At 50.2% G+C, this 21,138-nt stretch overlaps 1 protein-coding gene across 14 annotated transcripts in view; it reads right to left on the bottom strand.

Moving 5' to 3' along the window:
- The window catches only part of PRDM15 (PR/SET domain 15), a 75,217-nt gene that overhangs the window by 53,494 nt on the left and 585 nt on the right, over positions 1-21,138 (bottom strand). For 8 of the 14 annotated variants that reach the window (XM_023191894.2, XM_023191897.2, XM_023191920.2 and 5 more), the window contains exons 2-3: positions 1,427-1,472; positions 681-774 (exon numbers count right to left, since the gene is read on the bottom strand). In XM_023191894.2, coding sequence (XP_023047662.2) covers positions 681-774; positions 1,427-1,463 — 131 coding nt within the window. In that variant the 5' untranslated portion in view covers positions 1,464-1,472. Of the gene's footprint in view, positions 1-680; positions 775-1,426; positions 1,473-2,067; positions 2,112-5,249; positions 5,908-6,658; positions 6,877-7,183; positions 7,728-21,138 lie in introns of those variants that run through there. The other 6 variants (XM_023191939.1, XM_023191983.1, XM_023191912.1 and 3 more) reach the window with 6 other exon arrangements.

Below are 21,138 nucleotides of genomic sequence, written 5' to 3'. Positions count from 1 at the left end.
GCTCGTGCCAGGTACCATCACCCACAACACCACAGCCACCCCACGGGCACCGCCATCCTCTCCCCTTTACAGAGGCCACCGAGGTCTGGAGAGAGTGCCTTGCCCAAGCTCACCTGCCCGGGGCCACCAGGTGGCACAGCCTCCCCCAGGTGAGGGTGGAACGGCAGGGCAGCTGCTGCCCACTGAGCTGCCTCACCAGGCCTGCAGGGGCTGCTTCCGGAAGCTGCTGTGGGTCAGCCCCGTCCTGTCCTCATGACCCCCATCCCCTGCCCCGCCTGCGTGTGCATGTGTCCACTGGCAGGCCAAGACCTGGAATGCAGAGAAGCCAACGAGCAGACCTCCAGCTTGGCCACTGGTGCTCAGCATATCAACCACCTTGGCCAGTCCATTCTTCTGCAGCCTCCACAATGTGTCAGGAACAGCTGGGCTCCAGCTAAGAACCCTGGGGTGGATCAAAGAAACTCACTCTGGAGCTTTGAAGCGCGTGTTTTGGTGCATCCTGGCAGCAAGGCTGCTCAGTTCACAGAGGGAAGGGAATCGCTGGCACTCACTCAGAGTGCCTCTGTTCTCCCTCGGGCTCCTTCCTCCCCATCTGCAGACACGAAGGCTGCTAGGCTCCTGCCGCAGCTGGCATATGGACAGGCCCGAGACATTGAAAGCAGCTCACGACGGTCACTCACCTTGCCCTGCTTAACACAAAGGAGTCTTTGACCATGACCACTGGGCCTAGCTCGGGACATTCGGAGTCGTGGTACTGGCTGCAGTCTTCACACCCTGTAAGCAGACATCCGAGCATTAGAGCACCCAGGGAAGGAGACACGCAAAGAACACAAACCTGGGAAATGGAGACCCTGGCCCCATGAGGGTGACCCAGAGTCATGAGACACATGCATCCAACACCACAAAGATAAGCAAGGGACGGTGCATCGGATGGCACGAGGCCTGTGTCCCGAAGGCCTCCGTCAGTGCTCACGCACACATGAGGGGTGCAAAAGCACGACATGCCTCCAGGGAAAGCTCCAGCTCCGCCACACACCTGAAATCAAGCACGGTCACCTCCACAGTGAGGAAGACCAAGACCCTCCCCAAAGAATGAGCATAAATGAAAATGGCCAATGTTAGCGGGTTCATGATAACTCTAACACACTTCCCTCCTGACTAGCCCTGGATTACTTTTCTGGACCAAGTGCTATCCCCTGCAAAGTGCCCTCAGCCAGGAGTTCTGAGAAAGGTGATCCTATTAAAACCACACCCCTATAAGTGCACTGCTTAGGAAATAAATGTGTCATAGGGAAAATTTAAATACACAACTTTTCTATATTATAAAAACCAAATGTGGACATGGCTTTGCCCAGACAGCAAACACCATGCCCATCTGTGTTCTATGACATAGGGCTGGTCTCGGACAGGTCCCCCGGCCACTTACAGATGAACATGATCTCTTCGCTCCCATCTTCAGCCATCTCTGACACCTGTCAGGATACAAGAGAGCCTCATTACCGAATACCAAAATACTTTTTTTTTTTTTTTGAGATTGAGCTCCCTCTGTCGCCCAGGCTGGAGTACAGTGGCACAATCTTGGCTCACTGCAACTTCTGCCTCCCAGGTTCAAGTGATTCTCCTGCCTCAGCCTCCCAAGTAGCTGGGCTACAGGTATGAGCCACCACACCCGGCTAATTTTTGTATTTTTAGTAGAGACAGGGTTTCACCATGTTGGCCAGGCTGGTCTCAATCTCTTGACCTTGTGATCCGCCTGCCTCGGCCTCCCAAAGTGCTGGGATTACAGGTGTGAGCCACCGCGCCTGGCCTCTTACCAAAATAATGTTTAAAGACAATTCCTACTAAGGGCCTCCTCCAGCCAGTATTGGGACATTATGTGGTGCTCTAAACAGAGCACACAGTGGGGTCTCCTCTTATTGTGGGATGGGGCTGGAGTCAATGAAACACCTTCTCACTTCAAATAATGTTATTTTTAATAAAAGCAACGGATTTGAACAGCCTCGTGAACTCAGATTTTCACCTTTTCATGTTAGCCATCAATTACCATTTTTAAAACAAATATATCACCTTTTTGTGGTGACAGGGTCTTCCTCTGTCACCCAGGCAGGAGCGTAGTGGCGTGATCACAGCTCACTGCAGCCTCTACCTGCTGGGCTCAAGCAATCCTCCTACCTCAGCCTCCCAAAGTGCTGGAATTATGGCACGAGTCATCATGCCCACCTATATCACCATTTTTAAAAAGCCAGTTGTCACTTTTTTTCCCCTCACTCACTGGGCCGTGAATTCCCCAAGGTCGGGTGTCTAATGCAACATTTTTTCTTCAGTTCCTAACCTATGGCTGGTGGCCCATAAACACTCGTTTCTCTGGGGACTATATAAATGCGTGTTGTGGAGGACTCTTGTGCTCCCACATAAGCTGTTATCAGATCCAATAATTCTATTCCCCATCCATCCTTGAGGTTCACCTCCAGAAACACTTGCATAGTGGGTAGATGAGCACAAACTGACACCCACACACACATATATTTACAGGGTGATCTAGACATTGTTCACTCCTGGGCTGTAAAATGGAAATAAAAACACCCACCTCATGCAGTTTGGGAGGAGCATAAAGTGAGATACACACAGTATGTGCTACCGAATAATCATTCCTCCTCTGCCCACCCCCATTCCCAACTGCGCCCATTGGCACATCCTTCCTGCATCCTGCTTCTTTGATGCCCACTCCTGGTGGTTTAGGAAAGCGTGCATGCTGGCACTTCTTGAATGCTGATTCCACACGCCCTCCACCCCACTCATCCCCAGCAGCTTGAAGGGTGAAAAGCAGACCATGCAAAACCCATATGGAAACTCACAGTCACTGAGCATGCGTGTTTGAGAGCAGTGTGGGGTTGAAAACTTCAAGTTAGGAGAGTGAGTTAGCTACAAGAAAGGGAGGCAGAGGGGCCGGGCGCGGTGGCTCAAGCCTGTAATCCCAGCACTTTGGGAGGCTGAGACGGGTGGATCACGAGGTCAGGAGATCGAGACCATCCTGGCGAACACGGTGAAACCCTGTCTCTACTAAAAAATACAAAAAACTAGCCGGGCGAGGTGGCGGGTGCCTGTAGTCCCAGCTACTCCAGAGGCTGAGGCAGGAGAATGGCGTAAACCCGGGAGGCGGAGCTTGCAGTGAGCTGAGATCCGGTCACTGCACTCCAGCCCGGGCAACAGAGCGAGACTCCGTCTCAAAAAAAAAAAAAAAAGAAAGGGAGGCAGAGGAGAGAGAGTTCCAATTTGATCTTAAAATGCCAGAAATAACCAGGGGGGTGAAATTTTCTCCCAGAACAGCACTTTATCTTCTTTTCCTGGGAACACGCATTCATGTTCAAAACGCAGCTCCAGCAAGTCTGACTCAGTTTCACAGCCGCATTCGGCCTCGCCTGCCCCAGCTCCTAGGCACCTCGGCGCAAACAGGGACCAGTCTTGGATGGGGGCTCAGCTGGGCAGTGAACAGGAGATGAATAGGGGCAAAGGGCAGAAGAAACCCAGGGTGGGGTGGGGAGGGGCACGCTTTCATGAGTTGCTGCTGTGCTGCTGGAGGTGTAGGACCTGTGTGCCCCCTGCAGGAACCCACGCCACTCACGGTCAGAAGCTTGGGCAATGGGAACAATAGGCCTTAAGAGGCTCCCCACACTGTGGTTAGATCACCGCAGAATACAGAGTCCCAACAAAGGTACTGGAATCGGAGTGGGAGGATGGCGGGAAGTCCTCCTGGCCTTGCTTACTTGGGAACCTGCACGAATCCCCTGAGGCCTGGCGTGGCCGCCTCTCCCCAGGGCAGACCTTGCCTCTGGCCTCCACCTCTCACAGACTGCCCACCCCCCAGGTGCCCCCAAAGAAGATCCCCTCTGAGTGGAGCTGCTGGGAAAGGAAACCCAGAAGAGGGAGGTGAGGGAAGCAGGAGAACAGGGTTTTAGCCTCCTGTGCTACACTCCGATTCTATGTAAATGTCTGAGTCCTGGCAGTACGGGTCCTGATTAGCAGCATCTGGTCCCCAAAACATGGCCTCTCTAAAACGGCTCCTCTGGGCCCAGGATCAGAGACCACAGCCATCCTGGGCTGCAGATCAGGCCTGAGTAATGGAGCATCTTCAAAGTCTTTGCTGTCTTAGCAAAAATCTCTTTAACACTCAGAAAGTGCCCCTGTAGAAGGGGAAGTGTGGTCTCCAGGCCGCTAAGGCACACAAGACATCCCAGAACAAGGCACACAGGAAGTACTGTTTCAGGGAAAAGGAGAAGAAAAAAGAACTAGAAGTCTGAGATCCCAGGCAAGCGCGTGGCTCACGTCTGTAATCCCAGCACTTTGAGAGATGAAGATGGGTGGATCACCTCAGGTCAGGAGTTCAAGACCAGCCTGGCCAACATGGTGAAACCCCATTTCTACTAAAAATACAAAAACTAGGCTGGGCACGGTGGCTCATGCGTGTAATCCCAGCACTTTGGGAGGCCGAGGCAGGCATATCACAAGGTCAGGAGATCGAGACCATCCTGGCCAACATGGGGAAACCCCATCTCCACTTAAAAAAAAAAAAAAAAATTAGCCGGTGTGGTGGTGGACGCCTGTAGTCCCAGCTACTTGGGAGGCTGAGGCAGGAGAATGGCGTGAATCCGGGAGGTGGAGCTTGCAGTGAGCTGAGGTCACACCACTGCACTCCAGCCTGGGTGACAGAGCGAGACTCCATCCCAAAAAAAAAAACAAAAACTAGCCAGGCACAGAGGTGCATACCTATAATCCCAGCTACTCGGGAGGCTGAGGCAGGAGAATCACTTGAACCCAGGAGGTGGAAGTTGTGGTGGGCCAAGATCGTGAGCCTCTGCACTCCAGCCTGGGTGACCAAGTAAGACTCCGTCTCAAAAACAAAAAAAAGGCCGGGTGCATTGGCTCACGCCTGTAATCCCAGCACTTTGGGAGGCCAAGGCGGGTGGATCACAAGGTCGGGAGATCGAGACCATCCTGGCTAACATGGTGAAACCCCATCTCTACTAAAAAAATACAAAAAAAAATTAGCCAGGCGTGGTGGCGGGCGCCTGTAGTCCCAGCTACTTGGGAGGCTGACGCAGGAGAATGGCATGAATCCGGGAGGCGGAGGTTGCAGTGAGCCAAGATCGTGCCACTGCACTCCAGCCGGGGCGACAGAGCGAGACTCTCAAAAAAAAAAAAAAAAAGTTCAAGATCCCCCCATCTCAACAAACAATCCTGGGAAGACTTACCTTACATCAGTGATTTCAAAATGTGGTCTCTGAATCAGGAACCAGCAGTGCCAGCACTGCTTGGGAACGTCTCAGAAATGCACATGCCTGCCTCCCACCCCCAGACCTGCTGAATCAGACTTGGCAGAGGGCCCTGCATTCTGCCTGCAAAGCCCTCCAGGTGGTTCGGATGCTGCTCGAGTCTGAGAACCACCGCTTTGCCTGAAAATCTCTTTAAAATTTATATGACTACTACTACAAAAACTAACTAAACGTGACTGCCATCACAAGAAGACCACAGTAATAATATAAGGAAACCAAACTTATCACAAATGTCAATTAAGCTCAGACCGGGACCATCTGCATCTAACCTGGTGGTAAATGGGAAATGAGGGGTGACTTCAGACAAATGTTCCTTACACGGAACGCTCTGTGAAGAAAACTGTTAAAAACAACCTTGAAAAAGAAGCCTGAAGTGACAGACTCAGTCTGCCTGACTTCAAACTTCATTATCAAGCTACCGTCAAAAAACTCGGATACTGGTAAGAAGGTGAACAGAGATCAATGGAACAAAACAGACAACCCAGAAACAGACCTAAACAGACCTAAACAAACACGCCCAAAGCTTTTTTTTTTTTTTTTTTGAGATGGAGTCTTGCTCTGTCGCTCAGGCTTGAGTGCAGTGGCGCGATCTCAGCTCACTGCAACTTCCGCCTCCCAGTTCAAGCGATTCTCTTGCCTCAGCCTCCCGAGTAGCTGGGATTACAGGCATGTGCTACCACGCCCAGCTAACTGTTATATTTTTAGTAGCGATGGGGTTTCACCATGTTGGTCAGGAGGACCTTGATCTCTTGACCTCGTGATCTGCCCACCCCAAAGTGCTGGGATTACAGGTGTGAGCCACCGCGCCTGGCGTGCATTTTTTTTACAAAGACAAAAGCGGATTGGACTTTAAAGTCCAATTGAGGAAGGGCAACCATTTCAGCAGATGGTGCTGGAACAACTGGGCATCCACAGAGGAAAAGATGAACTATCACCTCATTTCTTATTAGAAAATCAACTCAAAATGGATCAGTCTTAAAACATAAAATATTAAATAATAGAACTTAGAAAAACAGAGAAAATCTTTGGGCTCTAGAGCAAGCCACAGTTTTTAGACTTGTCACCAAAAACACAATCTATAAAAGGAAAACCATTTGCATCTTCATTCAGAAGGCAACAGTCAACCCAAAAACCAACAGGTCAAAAGTAAACATCTGGACGCTGCTGACAAAGTCTCTCTGCCCCCACCTCCTGCATCTTAGGACGGGTTGTCAGAGAGACCTGGAACCGCTGTGACCTCTCTGGCCTCCCTCTCACACCTGCCCATCACACCAACTACCGACAGCCCCCGTTACTACCTCCCTTAGCCACACCCCACTTTCTTCCACCTGTAAGGCTGCAAGAGTCTCCAGATAACTCTTCCACCTCTGCCTGGGCCGCCAACCCATTTTCCACACTGCAGAGCGGTTCTTCTAGAACATAAATCCAATCACATCACTTGCCAGCCTGAAGCTTCATCGGCTTCCCACTGTCCCAGGAAGAAACCCCAAGCTCCTGCACACCACCAGCCACTGCCTTTCTCGGCAGCCTTCTCACCCCAGCCCCACCGTCTCTAGCCACACTTCCCAGAATGCCAAGCCACTGCCCTCAGCAGCCTTCTCACCCCCCCCCACCCCCCCCTCTCCAGCCACACTTCCCAGAACGCCAAGCTGGGTCCTGCCTCTGGGCCTTTGCACATGCTCGCCCCCCTGGCTGGACCTCTCCCCAGCCCTCTCTGCCATGCCTGCTCACTCCTCAGTCCCCACTCCCCACTCCTCTGCTCACTCCTCACTCCCCAGCCCTCTCTGCAATGCCTGCTCACTCCTCAGTCTTAGCTTAACTTCACTTCTTCGGGGAGGGGCTCCCTGATCCACCTGTCCAAAGTGTGGCATGCTTTCCAAAAGTGCTCTGTGATTTCCTTCACAGCACTGTCACCCACGTAGCCACGCCTGTGTGTGACTGATCTCACGTCTCTCTCCCACCACACTTCAAGGGCCAAGAGGGCAAGACCTGTAGCAGCCTTGTACAGCAGAATATACTTGGACCCTCCTCAGTGCCGGCACACAGGACAGGCTGATGTCTGATAAGAGAATCGGCCACTTCCTGGTACACCCCCTAACACACCCCAGGCAGCGGACGCGAGGTTCACCCCAGGCACAGCCACTTCCTCTCAGTCCACCACGGGGGTTCTACCATCTTTCAAGACAGAGCCCTAACCTCACCCTCCCAGACACCTTCCTCCCTTCAATTACTCTCACCTCCTCCGTGATCCCCCCAAAAAGTTGACTCTTCCTAAACCACTATCTCAGCTTCACATAATGTCATGCGCATGGTCTGTTTTTTCTACTAGATTTATTTTCTTTCATTTTACTTTGAGACAGGGTCTTGCTCTGTCACCCAAGCTGGAGTACAATGGTCCCATCACAGCTCACTATAACCTCACATTCATGGCCTCCTGCGATCCTCCAGCTTCAGCCTCTCAAGTAACTGGGACTACTGGCACGCACCGCTATGCCCAGCTAACTTTTTAAATTTTTTTGTAGAGATTTGATCTCACTATGTTGGCCAGGCTGGTCTCAAACTCCTGGCCTCAAGCAATCCTCCTGCTTCAGCCTCCCACTTCAGATTACAGGTATGAGCCCCCACGTCTAGCCTCTATTAGATCTTTAACCATGAAAGACAGAAGCTTAAAACTGACTTTTCCACTTACTCCCTTCGTTCAGTTCTTATGTACTTTGTATGTAGCACCCCATGTACAAGAAAGCCCTGATAAATCTTTTGACCTGACACCTTCTTCATCTCCAGATAATTAAGAGTGGTTGGAAAGTTCCAAATGTTTTGTTTGCACAAGTTATGCCAAGAAAGTTCAAAAGTTTAGTTAGATTAGCATTAAGATCTGGAAGAGAAATTTCATGTTCCATATAAAAAGTGATTTTAAACTTTTATATTGTTTTTTGATATTTACAAAGCACCTGCTAGGTGCAAGGTTCCAATGCTACCACAACGACCTGTGCTTGGCCTCTGACATCCCTGGCCCACGACAGGAGGTGGCCCCGGCCTGGGGTCTTTCTCCATAGTGGCCTCCGGGGACCATCCTGGTCTGGCTTTGGCCCGGCCACTGCCTTCCCTCCACTTAACACTAAGCCTGTCTATGGGTTTCCAGGTTCACGTACTTGAAAGAAAGTTCAAATAAAGCCTGTGCTACTGAAGAAATCTTGCAAGGAAACAATGTGGTTCTTGGAATCTGCAGCCTGGCACCCACAAGAATATCTTATCAGCTCAAATAAAACGAAGTCCATTTCTTGTCCAGATATTCAAGGGACACCTGCCATGGGCAGCTGGTGTTGAAGGGCTGTTCATTCAGGGCAGCAGAACGAGCACAAAGCTTGTCCCCTTCCACACATGCCATACAACAAAGGGTGCGACCGTGGCCTGCACAGGGGACGCTAGAGAGGGCTGGCAGAGCCCAGATCTGGCTGGACCACCTGACCTGCATCTTGATTCCTGGGGAGAAGCCAGAACACCTCCACTGCCGGGGGAGACCCTATCCACGCCCTTCTCAGTACAAAGGGGGAAAGGTCTAGAACAAGGAATCTGACCTTTCTGTTGTTACCAGATGGGTGTGCCCCGCCAGGTTCAACCACAACCTGCTTACCTGGGAGAGTAACCTCCCCAGGCAGGGCTAAGGGAGTGGGCACTCCTTTCTGTGCTGAGCTCTGAGATGTGGGGAGATGCCAGACACCCTCAGCTCAGAAAGCCCAGAAACCTCACTGACTATCTGAGTTTTGCACAGATTTTCTATTCACACACACAGTGACCCTGCAGAAAGCAGCCATTCAGGGGCCTCTGCTGCGCCGGTAGACAAACTCCTCAAAACTGAAAGGAGTTAAGATGCAACTCCTTTCTACTCTAGCCCTGACCTCCTCTGTTCACAACCTTCCCCAGGGCTGGGGGCAGATTTTCCTGCTTCCCCCAGGAAAAGTTTTGTGCAAAGGGTCCTGAAAGCAGTGAAAGGAAAGCAAGCTGAGCGCTACACACTACAGCAGAACAGGTGAAACAAACATGTTGAAAGGACAGAGTCTCACTATGTTGCCAAGGCTGGAGAGCAGTGGTTTTTCACAGGCGTGAACATAGCGCACTATAGCCTCAAACTCCTGGGCACAAGCGACCCTCCTGCCACAGCCTCCGCATAGCTGGGAGCGCAGCCATTGTGCCCGGCTTGAAAAACAGTTTTGAGGATTATTTATTAATGTGACCTGCAAAGGCTGAGGAGGTTTAGAAAAAGCTACTGGTTTTGAAATATTGGGAAATGAAAGCTTCACGACGTTTTTTACCTTTCGCTTGTGAGACAGAGTCTCGCTCTGTCGCCCAGGCTGGAGTGCAGTGGCCGGATCTCAGCTCATTGCAAGCTCCGCTTCCCGGGTTTTACGCCATTTTCCTGCCTCAGACTCCTGAGTAGCTGGGACTACAGATGCCCGCCACCTCGCCCAGCTAGTTTTTTGTATTTTTCAGTAGAGACGGGGTTTCACCGTGTTCGCTAGGATGGTCTTGATCTCCTGACCTCGTGATCCGCCCGTCTCGGCCTCCCAAAGTGCTGGGATTATAGGCTTGAGCCACCGCGCCCCGCCAGCTTCACGATTTTAAAAGACACGTCTAGAGAAAATGTTCTCCATCTCTGTCATTTCGAGAATGTCATATAGGCTGGGCATGGTGGTTCATGCTTGTAATCCCAGCAGTTTGAGAGGCCAAGGTCGGTGAAACACCTGAGGTCAGGACCAGCCTGGCCAACATGGCAAAACCCCATCTCTACTAAAAATACAAAAATTAGCCAGGTGTGGTGGTGGCAGCCTGTAATCCCAGCTACTCGGGAGGCTGAGGCAGAAGAATCACTTGAACCCGGGAGGTGGATGCGGCAGTGAGACGAGATCCACTCCAGCCTGGGCAACACCATCTCAAAAAAAAACAAAAACAAAAACAAAAGAGTGTCATATAAATGAAATCAGACAGCCTGTGACCTTTAAGATTGGCTTTTTTTAACTGAAACAATGCCCTTGAGATCCCTCCAGGATGTTGCCTCAATGAAAAGCTCATTTCTTTATATTGCTGAATAATATTCCATGGTTCGAGTGCATTACCGTTTGTTCAGCAATTCACTCACTCATAGAAGGACACTTGGGTTTTTTTCCACATGGGGCTGTCACAAATAAAGCTGTTAGGAGCAATCGTGTACAGGTTTTTTGTACATACGTTTTCATTTCTCTGAGATAAATGCCCAGGAGTGCAATGACTGGGTCATCTGTTAGGAGGATGTTTCGTTTTTTAATAAACTGACAGGCTGTTTTCCAGAGAGGCTGCAGCACTTTGCACCTCCCTCCAGCGACGCAGGAGAGATCCAGTTTCTCAGCGGCCTCACCAGCATCTGGTGGGTCACTACGTTTTATTTTAGCCATTCCGGCAGATACGAAGTGGTGCCTCCTTGTGGTTTTAATTTGCATTTCCCTAGTGGCTAAAGACGCTGAACATCTTTTCACGTGCTTGTAGGCCACATGTATTAATATCAATAAATCTTCTTCAGTAAAAGGTCTCTTCACATCTTTTGCCCATTTTCCTTTTCCTTTTTTTTGAGATGGAGTCTCTCTCTGTCACCCAGGCTGGAGTACAGCAGTGGCATGATCTCGGCTCACTGCAACTTCCGCCTCCCAGGTTCAAGCAATTCTCCTGCCTCAGCCTCCAAGTAACTGGGACTACAGGTGCCCGCCACCACGCCTGGCTAATTTTTGTATTTTTAGTAGAGATGGGGTTTCACCACATTGGCCAGGCTGGTCTTGGACTCCTCACCTCGTAATCCACCCGCCTCAGCCTCCCAAAATGCTGGGATTCCAGGCATGAGCCACCGCGCCCGGCCCTTTTGCCCATTTTCTAGTTGGACTGACACAGTGTTATTTTACAGTTGCGTTTGAGAGTTCCTTATCTGTATATCTAGATGTTTTGTCGCGTGTAGTTTGCAAGTATTTTCTCCCTGTCTGGGCTTGTCTTTTCATTCCTCCCACTCCCAGTTCGAGGGTCTTCTGCCGAGCAATGGTTTTTCATGTTGTTGAAGTCTAAAGGATTGATTTTCCCTTTCACAGACCACGCTTCTGGTATCACATCTAAGACTTACCTTTGCCAAGCCCAAGGTTCCAAAGACTTTCTCCTGTGTTTCTTGGAACAGTCTTTGTTTTTAAGAGGGAGTCTCATTCTGTGACCTAGGCTGGAGTACAGGGGTGTGATCTCAGCTCACTGCAACCTCCACCTCCAGGGCTCAAGCGATCTTCCGGCCTCAGCCTCCTGAGTTGTTAGACTACAGGCACACATCACTGGCTTTTTTTTTTTTTTTTTTTTTTGAGATGGAGTTTCACTGTTGTTGCCCAGGCTGCAGTCCAATGGTGCGATCTCAGCTCACCACAACCTCCGCCTCCCGAGTTCAGTGATTCTTCTGCCTGAGCCTCTGGAGTAGCTGGAATTACAGGCATGTGCCACCACGCCTGGTTAATTTTGCACTTTTAGTAGAGACGGGGTTTCTCCATGTTGCCAAGGCTGGTCTTGAACTCCTAGGCTCAAGCTATTTATCCACCTCGGCCCCCCAAGTGCTGGGATTACAGGCGTGAGCCACCACGCCCAGCTAGTAAACAATTATACATCTTACATTTAAATCTGTTATCCAATCTGAATTAATTTTTATATAAGCTGAGAGGCTGAGGCTGAGGTCCACCTTTTTGTCTACAATGCCCCCCGGCCTCGGCACTGCTGACTGGCTACTGCATCCCTGTCAAAGCCGGGTGCCCACACTTACGTGAGTCGATGCCTGGGTCTCCCTTCTACTCCACTCGTCTCTCCAGCACCACCACACTCGGCGGAACCCAGTCAATGCAGTCTGGATGATTGTAGCTTTAATCAAGTCTCAAAGCTGGGCAGAATGGTTCCTCCCACTTTATTCTTCTTTTGCAAAATTGTTCCAGCCATTCTATTCTAGTTCCTTTGCCTTTCCGTATAAACTTCAGAACAATCTTATTTAAGCCATAAAAATTCTTGCTAAGATTCACATATGTAATTTTAGTAACATTTTATTAATCCAGTACACCCAAAATATTATGTCAACATCTATTAATATAAATATAGAAAAAATACAACATAAAAAAGTATTCAGGAATCTTTTCATGCTAAGCCTTAGCAATCCAGTGTGTATTTTACCCTTTCAGCTGATCTTAATTTGGACCAGGCACATCTCAAGTGCTCAGAAGCCAGCCCTGGTCTAGAGGCTCAGGGAATTTTTGTTGAAGCAGGAGAACATCTTTCCCAACGGGCACATGCCCTCGTAACAATATTAAAAGCACTCAGGGAAAACCCACTACCGGAAAAAGCAAACGTACTTTGAAAAATATGTGCTGCAGAACTGTCCTGAAAGATGCTGTGCGTGGGCTTCGGGGGGCTAGTGGGTGGGTGGAGAGGGACTCTGGCTAAGTAAATTTGGGACACCCTGCAGATTCCCACTCTGGAGTCACGACGTACACTGGCACAGGAGAGGCCCCGAAAAGTCCTTTAACAAAAATATCTGCTGAGATGTGTTCTGTCCAGCAGGTTCCCAAATTTATTTGGGCAAAGAGCACCTTTCGCACACGCTGATGAATGTGCTAAAGAAGGATGGTCCAGACTGCAGACTCCTGGGGTCAGCAAAGGGGCAGGGCCTGGCTTTGCTACAAGAGGACTAGACACCAGACCCAGGGTGTGAGTCTGCCTCTGCTGTTTACCAGATGAGAGAGACCTCAGGTGAGTTATGGTCCCTCCAAGGGCCTCAGTTTCCTCACCTTACAGTAAGAGGTGGCCTAGTGTTCACCAAGTCCCTTGCAGCTGGCACAACTTCCAAATTTCAGTTCATTGTTACCATCTCATAAAACAGTGTTAAAACACAGATACAGACGTGCGGATAAAACACAGACACAGATGGGCAGAGGTTTTTCACCTGGCTTCCAAGGCTGTGATGAGATGGCACAACATTCCTCAATACAGCAACCATTCCTCACTGCCTGCTGCCCAGCAGTTAAAATGCATGCATTCTGCAAGCCAGCGGTAACTCCCTTTCTTTCTCATCTTATTTTTCATTAAATACAATGCGTTCTTCCAGCCTCATCCGGGGGTTCCACATGCCCCAGGAGTGTTTGGGGGACTCTCCTTGGCCCTCCACTCCCCCAAACCACCCTCCTCCTGCACCACCTCCTCTGCCTCTGCCTGGGGTCAACCCCCCCTGTCACTGTCCCTCTTGAGCAGCAGCTGCCATTGTTAAAGCCACAGGCTGTGCCTGTCTGAGCCCATATCCTTCCTCCCCTACTGGAGTGAGCCCACCAGGAGGTGGGGCAGGATTGCAGTTGCAGGCCTCACTGGGCTCAGTGGCTCAGTGTAGGACACCTCATTGCCTAGAGACGTTTCCAAGAGCTGCTCACTGACCCTCTAGTTTCCAATCTGGGACCTGTAGGCCAACAGTGGGTCACGAAAGTAGACATGAGAAGCCTACTGTCCCTCTCCACATGTCTTGAAACATGACAGAAACTAACAGTGGTCCTCTGCTGTTACCACTGAGAGCCAATCAGCAGCCTCCTTCCTGGGGATGGCTGAGTTTCCTTTCGTCACCTCTCCAGCACCCAGGCTCAGGACATGGGGACACATGGGTGCTCTGACCAGCCCTGCTGAGTACAGCCTCTCCTGCAGCATGCCGGCCTCCACCTATGCAGCAGCGCACACCTACGTGACCAGAACCCCCCTTTGGCCCAGCCCTGCCCATCTGCAAGGAAAGCCCCAGGATACAATGGAACATCGGGCCCTTTTATTTCCAAGTCTTTCTTTTTGTCTTCTCTAAAATAAAGCAAACAGCTATTACATAGCTAGAAATAGTACAAGGTTTTCTTAAGAGTATTTCTTTTATGATTTATTCTCTTTTCTCACTTTCTGAACCTCTTGGTTTCATCCAAATGGGATCTATATAAACAGCTTTAAAACACAAAAAGTGCCCCTTCCCGCTTCCCCATTTGCTATCCCATTCCCCAGGGCGGCCATTCAAGCCTCTTTCTGCTATATCTGCTTCTGCACCTCAAAATAACACGCACCTCTGAGATCCCTCCTCTCTCAAAGTTGGATCTTGCATTTTTACTTCTTACAGGCAGATGAAGGGCTGGTTTTCTTACATTCTCTCCCCCCCCCATCACTTCCCAGTATGATTATAGTTAAATCGACGTATATATTATGACTCTGAAAATATTGGCTGCCTTAACAAGTTCATTATTAATACTTTTTTCTTCAAAAGAAATAATGAAATGAATGAACTTAAACAACTTCACTATCAATAACTTTAATTCATTTGTTATATTTGCTTAAGCCTCATTTTTTATACTTTTAATTTATTTTGACATATAATCAATTGTACCTATTTATGGGGTACAAACTGATGCTTCTAATGGATAGTGATCAGATCAGAGAAATAAGCGTATCCATCATCTCAAACATGTATCATCTCTTTGTGTCGGAAACGTTCAACATGCTCTGCACACATTTTGTTTGCTACTGTTGTGCAGGGCAGAGGCGGTGGTGCAGGAGGTCGGGGGCGCTGAGGGCCAAGGAGAGCACAAAATGCACACTCCTGGGCACGCGGAACCACTGGATTCAGCTGGAAGAAAGCACGGTATTTAGTGAGAAAGAAGATTCGAGAGGAAGTGGGTTATAGCCAGTTTGTAGAAGAACTGTGCTAGGTGGCTTCATGTGCATGCGGCTTGTCTTTGCTGTGTGCAGGTTTGTGTGCTGCTCGTGCACACATTCTGTTGCTGGTGGTAGTGGGAGGGGAAGACACCCATGGCTATAGCTTCCCGCACCCTGCCATTGCTTCTCCTTACAGTTTTTCACCGGGTCAGACCAACAAGATGGACCAAGGGTTCCGCTGTGTTTCCTAGCACCTCCCCTCCTTGTCCCATGCCCTCGAGGTCTGACACAAGCTGCATCCCGGGCCTCCCCTTCCACATCTGCCTGAGGGCGCCTCGTTCTTTCTCCTGCCCCTGAGGCTGTTTCCTGAGCCTCGTGACTCCCCTTTCCTTGGTCTGCTCCCTGGATCTGGAAAGCACATTTTCCTGTAGTTTCCCCAGCAGGGCGCATGGGGGTATATCTTGCGGGAGGATTTGTCATGTCTGTGAATGTCCTTATTCTACCCTCACAACTCAGCTGGCCTGCCTGGGTACACAGCCACTGGTCACTTTCCCTCTGAACGCCCAATGTCCAAGGAAGGACTCCACAGTCCATCAGCTTCCAGCATCATACCTGATGCATCTGGTATCTTTCGTGCCAGCAAATCTTCTCTGTGCAGCTCTCTACCTCCAGAATCTTTTGGAATTTTTGTTCTAGCTCCCGTGACCTGCTTTGACGCTGTGCACTGACTGGCCTTCAACCTGGCACCAAGCCCTTCAGCCCTACCGTTTTCTTGTACTGTTTATGATTTCTTCTCCGTTCTCACTTTCTGAACCTCTTAGTTTCATCAAAGATGACATCTATACTTCTCATTTTCACATCTGGTTCTTTCAGAGGGAGAGAAAGGTGTACACTCTGCCACATTAAAAATGGAAACCGTGCTGGGCACGGTGGCTTACGCCTCTAATCCCAGCACTTTGGGGGGGCCAAGGTGGGAGGATCGCTGAAGCCCAGGTATTTGAGACCAGCTTGAGTAACATGGAGAAACCCCATCTCTAGAGAAAACACAAAAATTAGCCAGGCATGGTGGCACTGCAGCCAGGCATGTAGGCGTGTAGTCACAGCTACTCGGGAGGCTAAGGTGGGAAGACTGCTTGAACGCAGGAGGTAGGTTTCAGTGAGCCCAGGTTGCAGTGAGACGAGATAGAGATGGCACCACTGAGATGGAGATCGCACCACTGCCCTCCAGCCTAGGTGACAAAGCAAGACTCTGTCTCTGTCTCGGAAAAAAAAAAAAAAAAAACTGAGGTAGTATAGACTCTACCACACTGATGGCTGCTCTCACTGGCTGTCCTGTGTTTACTTAGCAACAACAAAAAAAAAGGTTGGAGGACTGATTCCTACTTAATGATGAGGCTTGTGTGACCCTAGAGGGCTTGGATGGTGGAGAGGCTGTGAGTGCTGGTTTAGCATATTTTAAAAAGCAGAGAGAATGAGAATAGGCAGAGAGCAAAGCCTGGAGAAGTCAGGGACCCAGGGAGACAAGAGGAATCCAGATGACAGGACCAGCTAACAGTCAGAGTTGAGGCGGCCTGCTCAGAACAAGGACCCTGTTAACCTCTTGCCTAACGTGGTGCTAAAATAACATTTATGGTTTTGGTCACAATAAAAGACAAACCTACTATAACTAAGTAGCACATATATATATATGCATAATTTGAAACTTACAAAAGACCAGAAGCCCAGAGGGTTGAGACACCTGAAACACCCCTTCTCAAAAGCAGACTCCGGTCCAGTGAGTGGGCAGTTAAGGTCCAACCACATTTACCTCCTGCAGGCCCCACCCACATCAAGGATTAAGGACCCTGGACTCACAATCAGTTTGCCTCGAGCCACATCGCTTAGTCAAGGTTTACTGATGATGCTTGCAATAGGTCAACACTCAGAGCTGTCAAGCGGAGACCTGGACCATGCTGAACACGGAGGTCGGTCAAACGGAGCCAGTAACAGACGGCGCTTCTCAGGCAAAGAAAAGCATCTTCTCTGAGAAAGCCAAGCTCCAGTTTTATGTAAGTGTATGGAAGCACGGAATTGCTGAGCCGCCTGTGCTCATCAGACCCCACAGGCTTGGAGGACTCCAGGACAGGGTGCAGACCCCGGCTTCTCCTACTCCGAGTAGGATTCATTTAGGATAAGTGGCTTCAGCAGGGCCCCTGCCCAGTCCAAGCTCCTCTGCACCCTAAGTCATCCTTATTGCCTCCTCTGGAAACCCCTTCTGCCCTGGGGGGTCCCTCTCACTGCATCCTCCCTCCTAAGCCCCTCTGCTATCTGTACCGCCCCTCCAGAGCCTCCACAGGGGGTACCCCAAGCTGGCTACCTAGACCTCCCTCCCTCTAGATGCAGCACTTACCTGCCACCCCCAACTCCCAAGTCAGCATCCTGGTGGCCCCTCACCCTCCCCAGGCCCCAGATGGTAGCTCCACCTGACGCCTGGAACCAGAAGCAGCCAGGCTCTTTGAGTTTTGCCAGCATCCCCATGAAAATGTTTCCTAAAACGCTACTCCCTGCATCTCAGCTGACAGTATAAACTGTTCATTGCTGTTTCAAACAGCTGCAAGGGACATTATTTCCAACATACTGTAAATACTGAAAATAAAACTGCCATGTCACTCTTGTAAACGTAACTATTAGAATCTAGGCATGACAACGTGACAGCCACCGTCATCTATTTACAATGCACACGAGCAAGCTCTTCTTTAAGGTCAGAAAGTATACACTTCTTCCACGAGGAACTCCTATTTCTGTTACTACAAAATGTAAACCCAACGTCATATATTCGTGCTTGAAATTACTCTATTGATTCACCCTCCTGTAACTTTCTGCAACACAAACATGCATATAAATTGAATTCGCCTTGATTTTCTACAACCATAGGGTTGTGCTAACGCCTTCTGAATTATCACTGCAGTACAGTCATGTGTTGCTTAATGACAGTAATATATTCTGAGAAATGCATTGCTATGGGATTTTGTAGTCATGCAAATATGATAGAGTGTACATACACAACCCTGGATGGTATAGCCTAGGGTATATACTACATGCCTAGGCTATACGGCCCAGCCTACGGCTCCTACGCTACAAACCTGTACAGCACTTAACAGAATACTGTAGCTACCTGTAACATAATAGTAAGTATTTGCTTATCTAAACACAGAAAAGGTAGAGTAAAAATGTGGTACTATCATCTTATAGGACCAGCATCATATATGTGGTCCACCATTGAACCAAATCTCCTTTTTGTGGTGTGACTACAATTGGAACACCACTGATCAAAACAGAAATAGTCTACATTTTGGCAAATCATCGTCTAACATAAAAGCTGCGTTTAACAGACGAGAAAGAGTTTTTTTCCCCTCATCAGTTCACATATCATGGACAAACGGTCACCTCTCTCCCTATTCCTCTTTCTAGAAATGTGAGCACAGAGAAGCTGGCTCCAGAAATAAGGAGATGGGAGCAGAAGGGGCTTGGTCACAGCAGAGTCTCCCAGTGCCACATCCTCTGGAGTTCTGAGCCTGAATTCATCAAAGATCAACTTGTCATCAACGATCACCATGAACACCGCTGGTGCAGAGGCTCCCGCAGCTGCTGCAGGCCTGTGACCCACGGGGGAGCCGTTCCCCAACACCCTTAAATCTGCTGGGACACCACCCCCCGCAGTTCCCACACCCAAGGGCCATGACTGCAAGAGGAGGGACCTTTCCTTAGGAGGAGCCTTTTGAGGAGTGGACATGGCCCCAGGGCAGGGGCTTCTCCCACTCTGAGGGAGAGTTTGAAGATGTCTGGTCTACAGGGCCCCTGATTCCCTCAGGTCACCCCCACACCCAGGACACAGCTGTCAGCTGCACCTCAGGAAACAGCAGCTCCAGTCACCCACCATGCATTTCCCAACCAAACCAGCAGCAGGCCTGCCTGGCTCTGGAACGAGGCTCTGTCCTGCCCCATCTCCCCTTCTACCTCCGTGTTCTGTGGAGAAGAATCATGCAGGGCATGGATTCCAGTGATGCCAACTCCATTTCCCACACACAGCAAAAAGATGCAGACTCTGCCCCGCCACTGCTCAAAGCCCCTCGGTGGCATCCACAAGGCACTCAGAAGAAAATCTGTGCCTGGTGCATGGCCCCTGCTGCCTCACCTTCACGGCCACACTGGCTTGTCCCATCCTGGGCTCATGCCACCCCAGGGCCTCAGAATTTGCCAACATCTGCCTGGTGGGGGCAGGCACCACCCCACCCACCTCCACCAGAGGCTCCCTGACAGGACTGTCTCCACTGTGGCCCCTCCTCACACAGCCCCTTCTAGTCCCAGCCCCCAAGTGCCCCATCCCCTGCCCGCCACCTGCCTGCCCTCCTTCCTTTCTTCATGCTCTTCCCACCCCCTTACCTGAGAGTTTTATGATTTTCTATCTACACCACCTCCTACCCCCCTGCCCAGAACATTAGGTCCACCAGGTGCAGCCCCCTTTCCATTCACTACAGCGTGGGGCACCTAACAGGTGCTCAGTAAACAATGGTGGAAAGAATGAATGAATGGCCGAATGAATGAATATCTGCACACACCAGCACTGTGAGGGCAGCTGAGCAGGGCCATCCACGCTTTGCAAATGAGGAACAAAGTCTGAAAAAGCATTTAAGTCACCGCGCACCATCCCAGCCTCTGAGCACACGGGTGGAAGACAGTTGCCTTAAACCTCCTTTCAATCTGCAAAATGGCAGGACTGTTCTTTCCTGGCCTTCTGCACAGATAATGACATCGAAAATGATATAAGAGCCACATCCTAAGTAAACAGAGTCCTTTGTCAAATATAATTATTCTAAGACAAGCTAGCAGACTTCCAACTACCGTTGATTTTTAAATTTATTTATTTGTCTTCTGGAGAAATAACCGTCCTGCCAGCTTCCAAAATGGAACATATTAGTCTATTCTTTGCTGGCTACTTTGTTGCAAAAAGTATGAATCACAGATATAAGAAGAAAAACTATTTTAAAAAATTGGGGTTTTTCCTCTTGAAAATCTAAATTATAGAGCTACTATTTCTTAATCGTTCACCCTAAGGCAGCGATGTCAGGAAATCTGGGGAAGGAGTGAAGCAGTGAAAACGTGGAATACGTGAAAACGTCCGAGCTTGAAACAAAATACGGTAGTGGTGTGTGCACCCGGGTGGGATCACGCCCTTATCAAGTGTTGACATCACTGCATTCTCCAAGGAGAACTGTCATTGCTACCTTTTAAGGTTCATCACAAAACCAGTGGCTCCTTTACATCTCACCCTTAAAAACACCTTCAGGAACCAAGCTGGGTTCTCCAAATTCACTTGAGTCTGGCTTAAGCCAATGTGGTTTTTTTTAAAACGAGTGTTGGCAGCTTTAAATACACACATAGGTCCACGTGTCTCTGATCACACACTTGTTTCTACCGTTTTAAACTCCCTTTGGGGACTTGGGGGTGAGGGGCAATTTCTGAGCATTTGCGGGGGAAAAAACCCAACCACTACATTAGGGGCTTAAGAAAAAGGTAAATGGGAGATAACTCTAACCACCAGGTAGAAGTATTTATTTCCATGAGTCTTCATTTCTATTTTCACCTGTGTGAACACCGCCCCTCTCGCCGGAGGCCGCACGTGGCCCCCGTGCCCACCTGTCCGCGCGAGGCGGGCCGCACCTGAGCGGCCGGGCACGCCCCGTCCCCGCACGGCTACCCACCCCGGGCAGGCACGCGTCACCTGTCCATCCACCTCGCTACCTTCTCTCTGCCACCAAAAGGCTTAAGAAAACAAGGCGCAAGGGGTCTGGGAGACCCCATCACCCGGACTCAGCTTCTCTAAACGCGGGGGTGGGGGTCCAGGGACCCTCCCGTGCCACCCGCATGGGCTGTACACGAGGGCGGGGTACAGCGACATCCCCGGGGCCCTCGGCGACGAGGCCGCCCGGGGGCGGGGGCCGCGGGCCGGGGGCGGCGGAGACCCTGCGCCTCGCCCACGGGCGAACGGGGCCCGGCAGCCCCGCGGCCCCGCGCTGGGCCTGACCGAGGGCAGGCGGGGGCCGCGAGGCCGGGGGCGGGGGCGCGG

Source organism: Piliocolobus tephrosceles, chromosome 19, assembly GCF_002776525.5.
Source record: "Piliocolobus tephrosceles isolate RC106 chromosome 19, ASM277652v3, whole genome shotgun sequence".
NCBI lineage: Eukaryota > Metazoa > Chordata > Mammalia > Primates > Cercopithecidae > Piliocolobus > Piliocolobus tephrosceles.
This window is presented reverse-complemented; position numbering and strand designations above follow the sequence as displayed.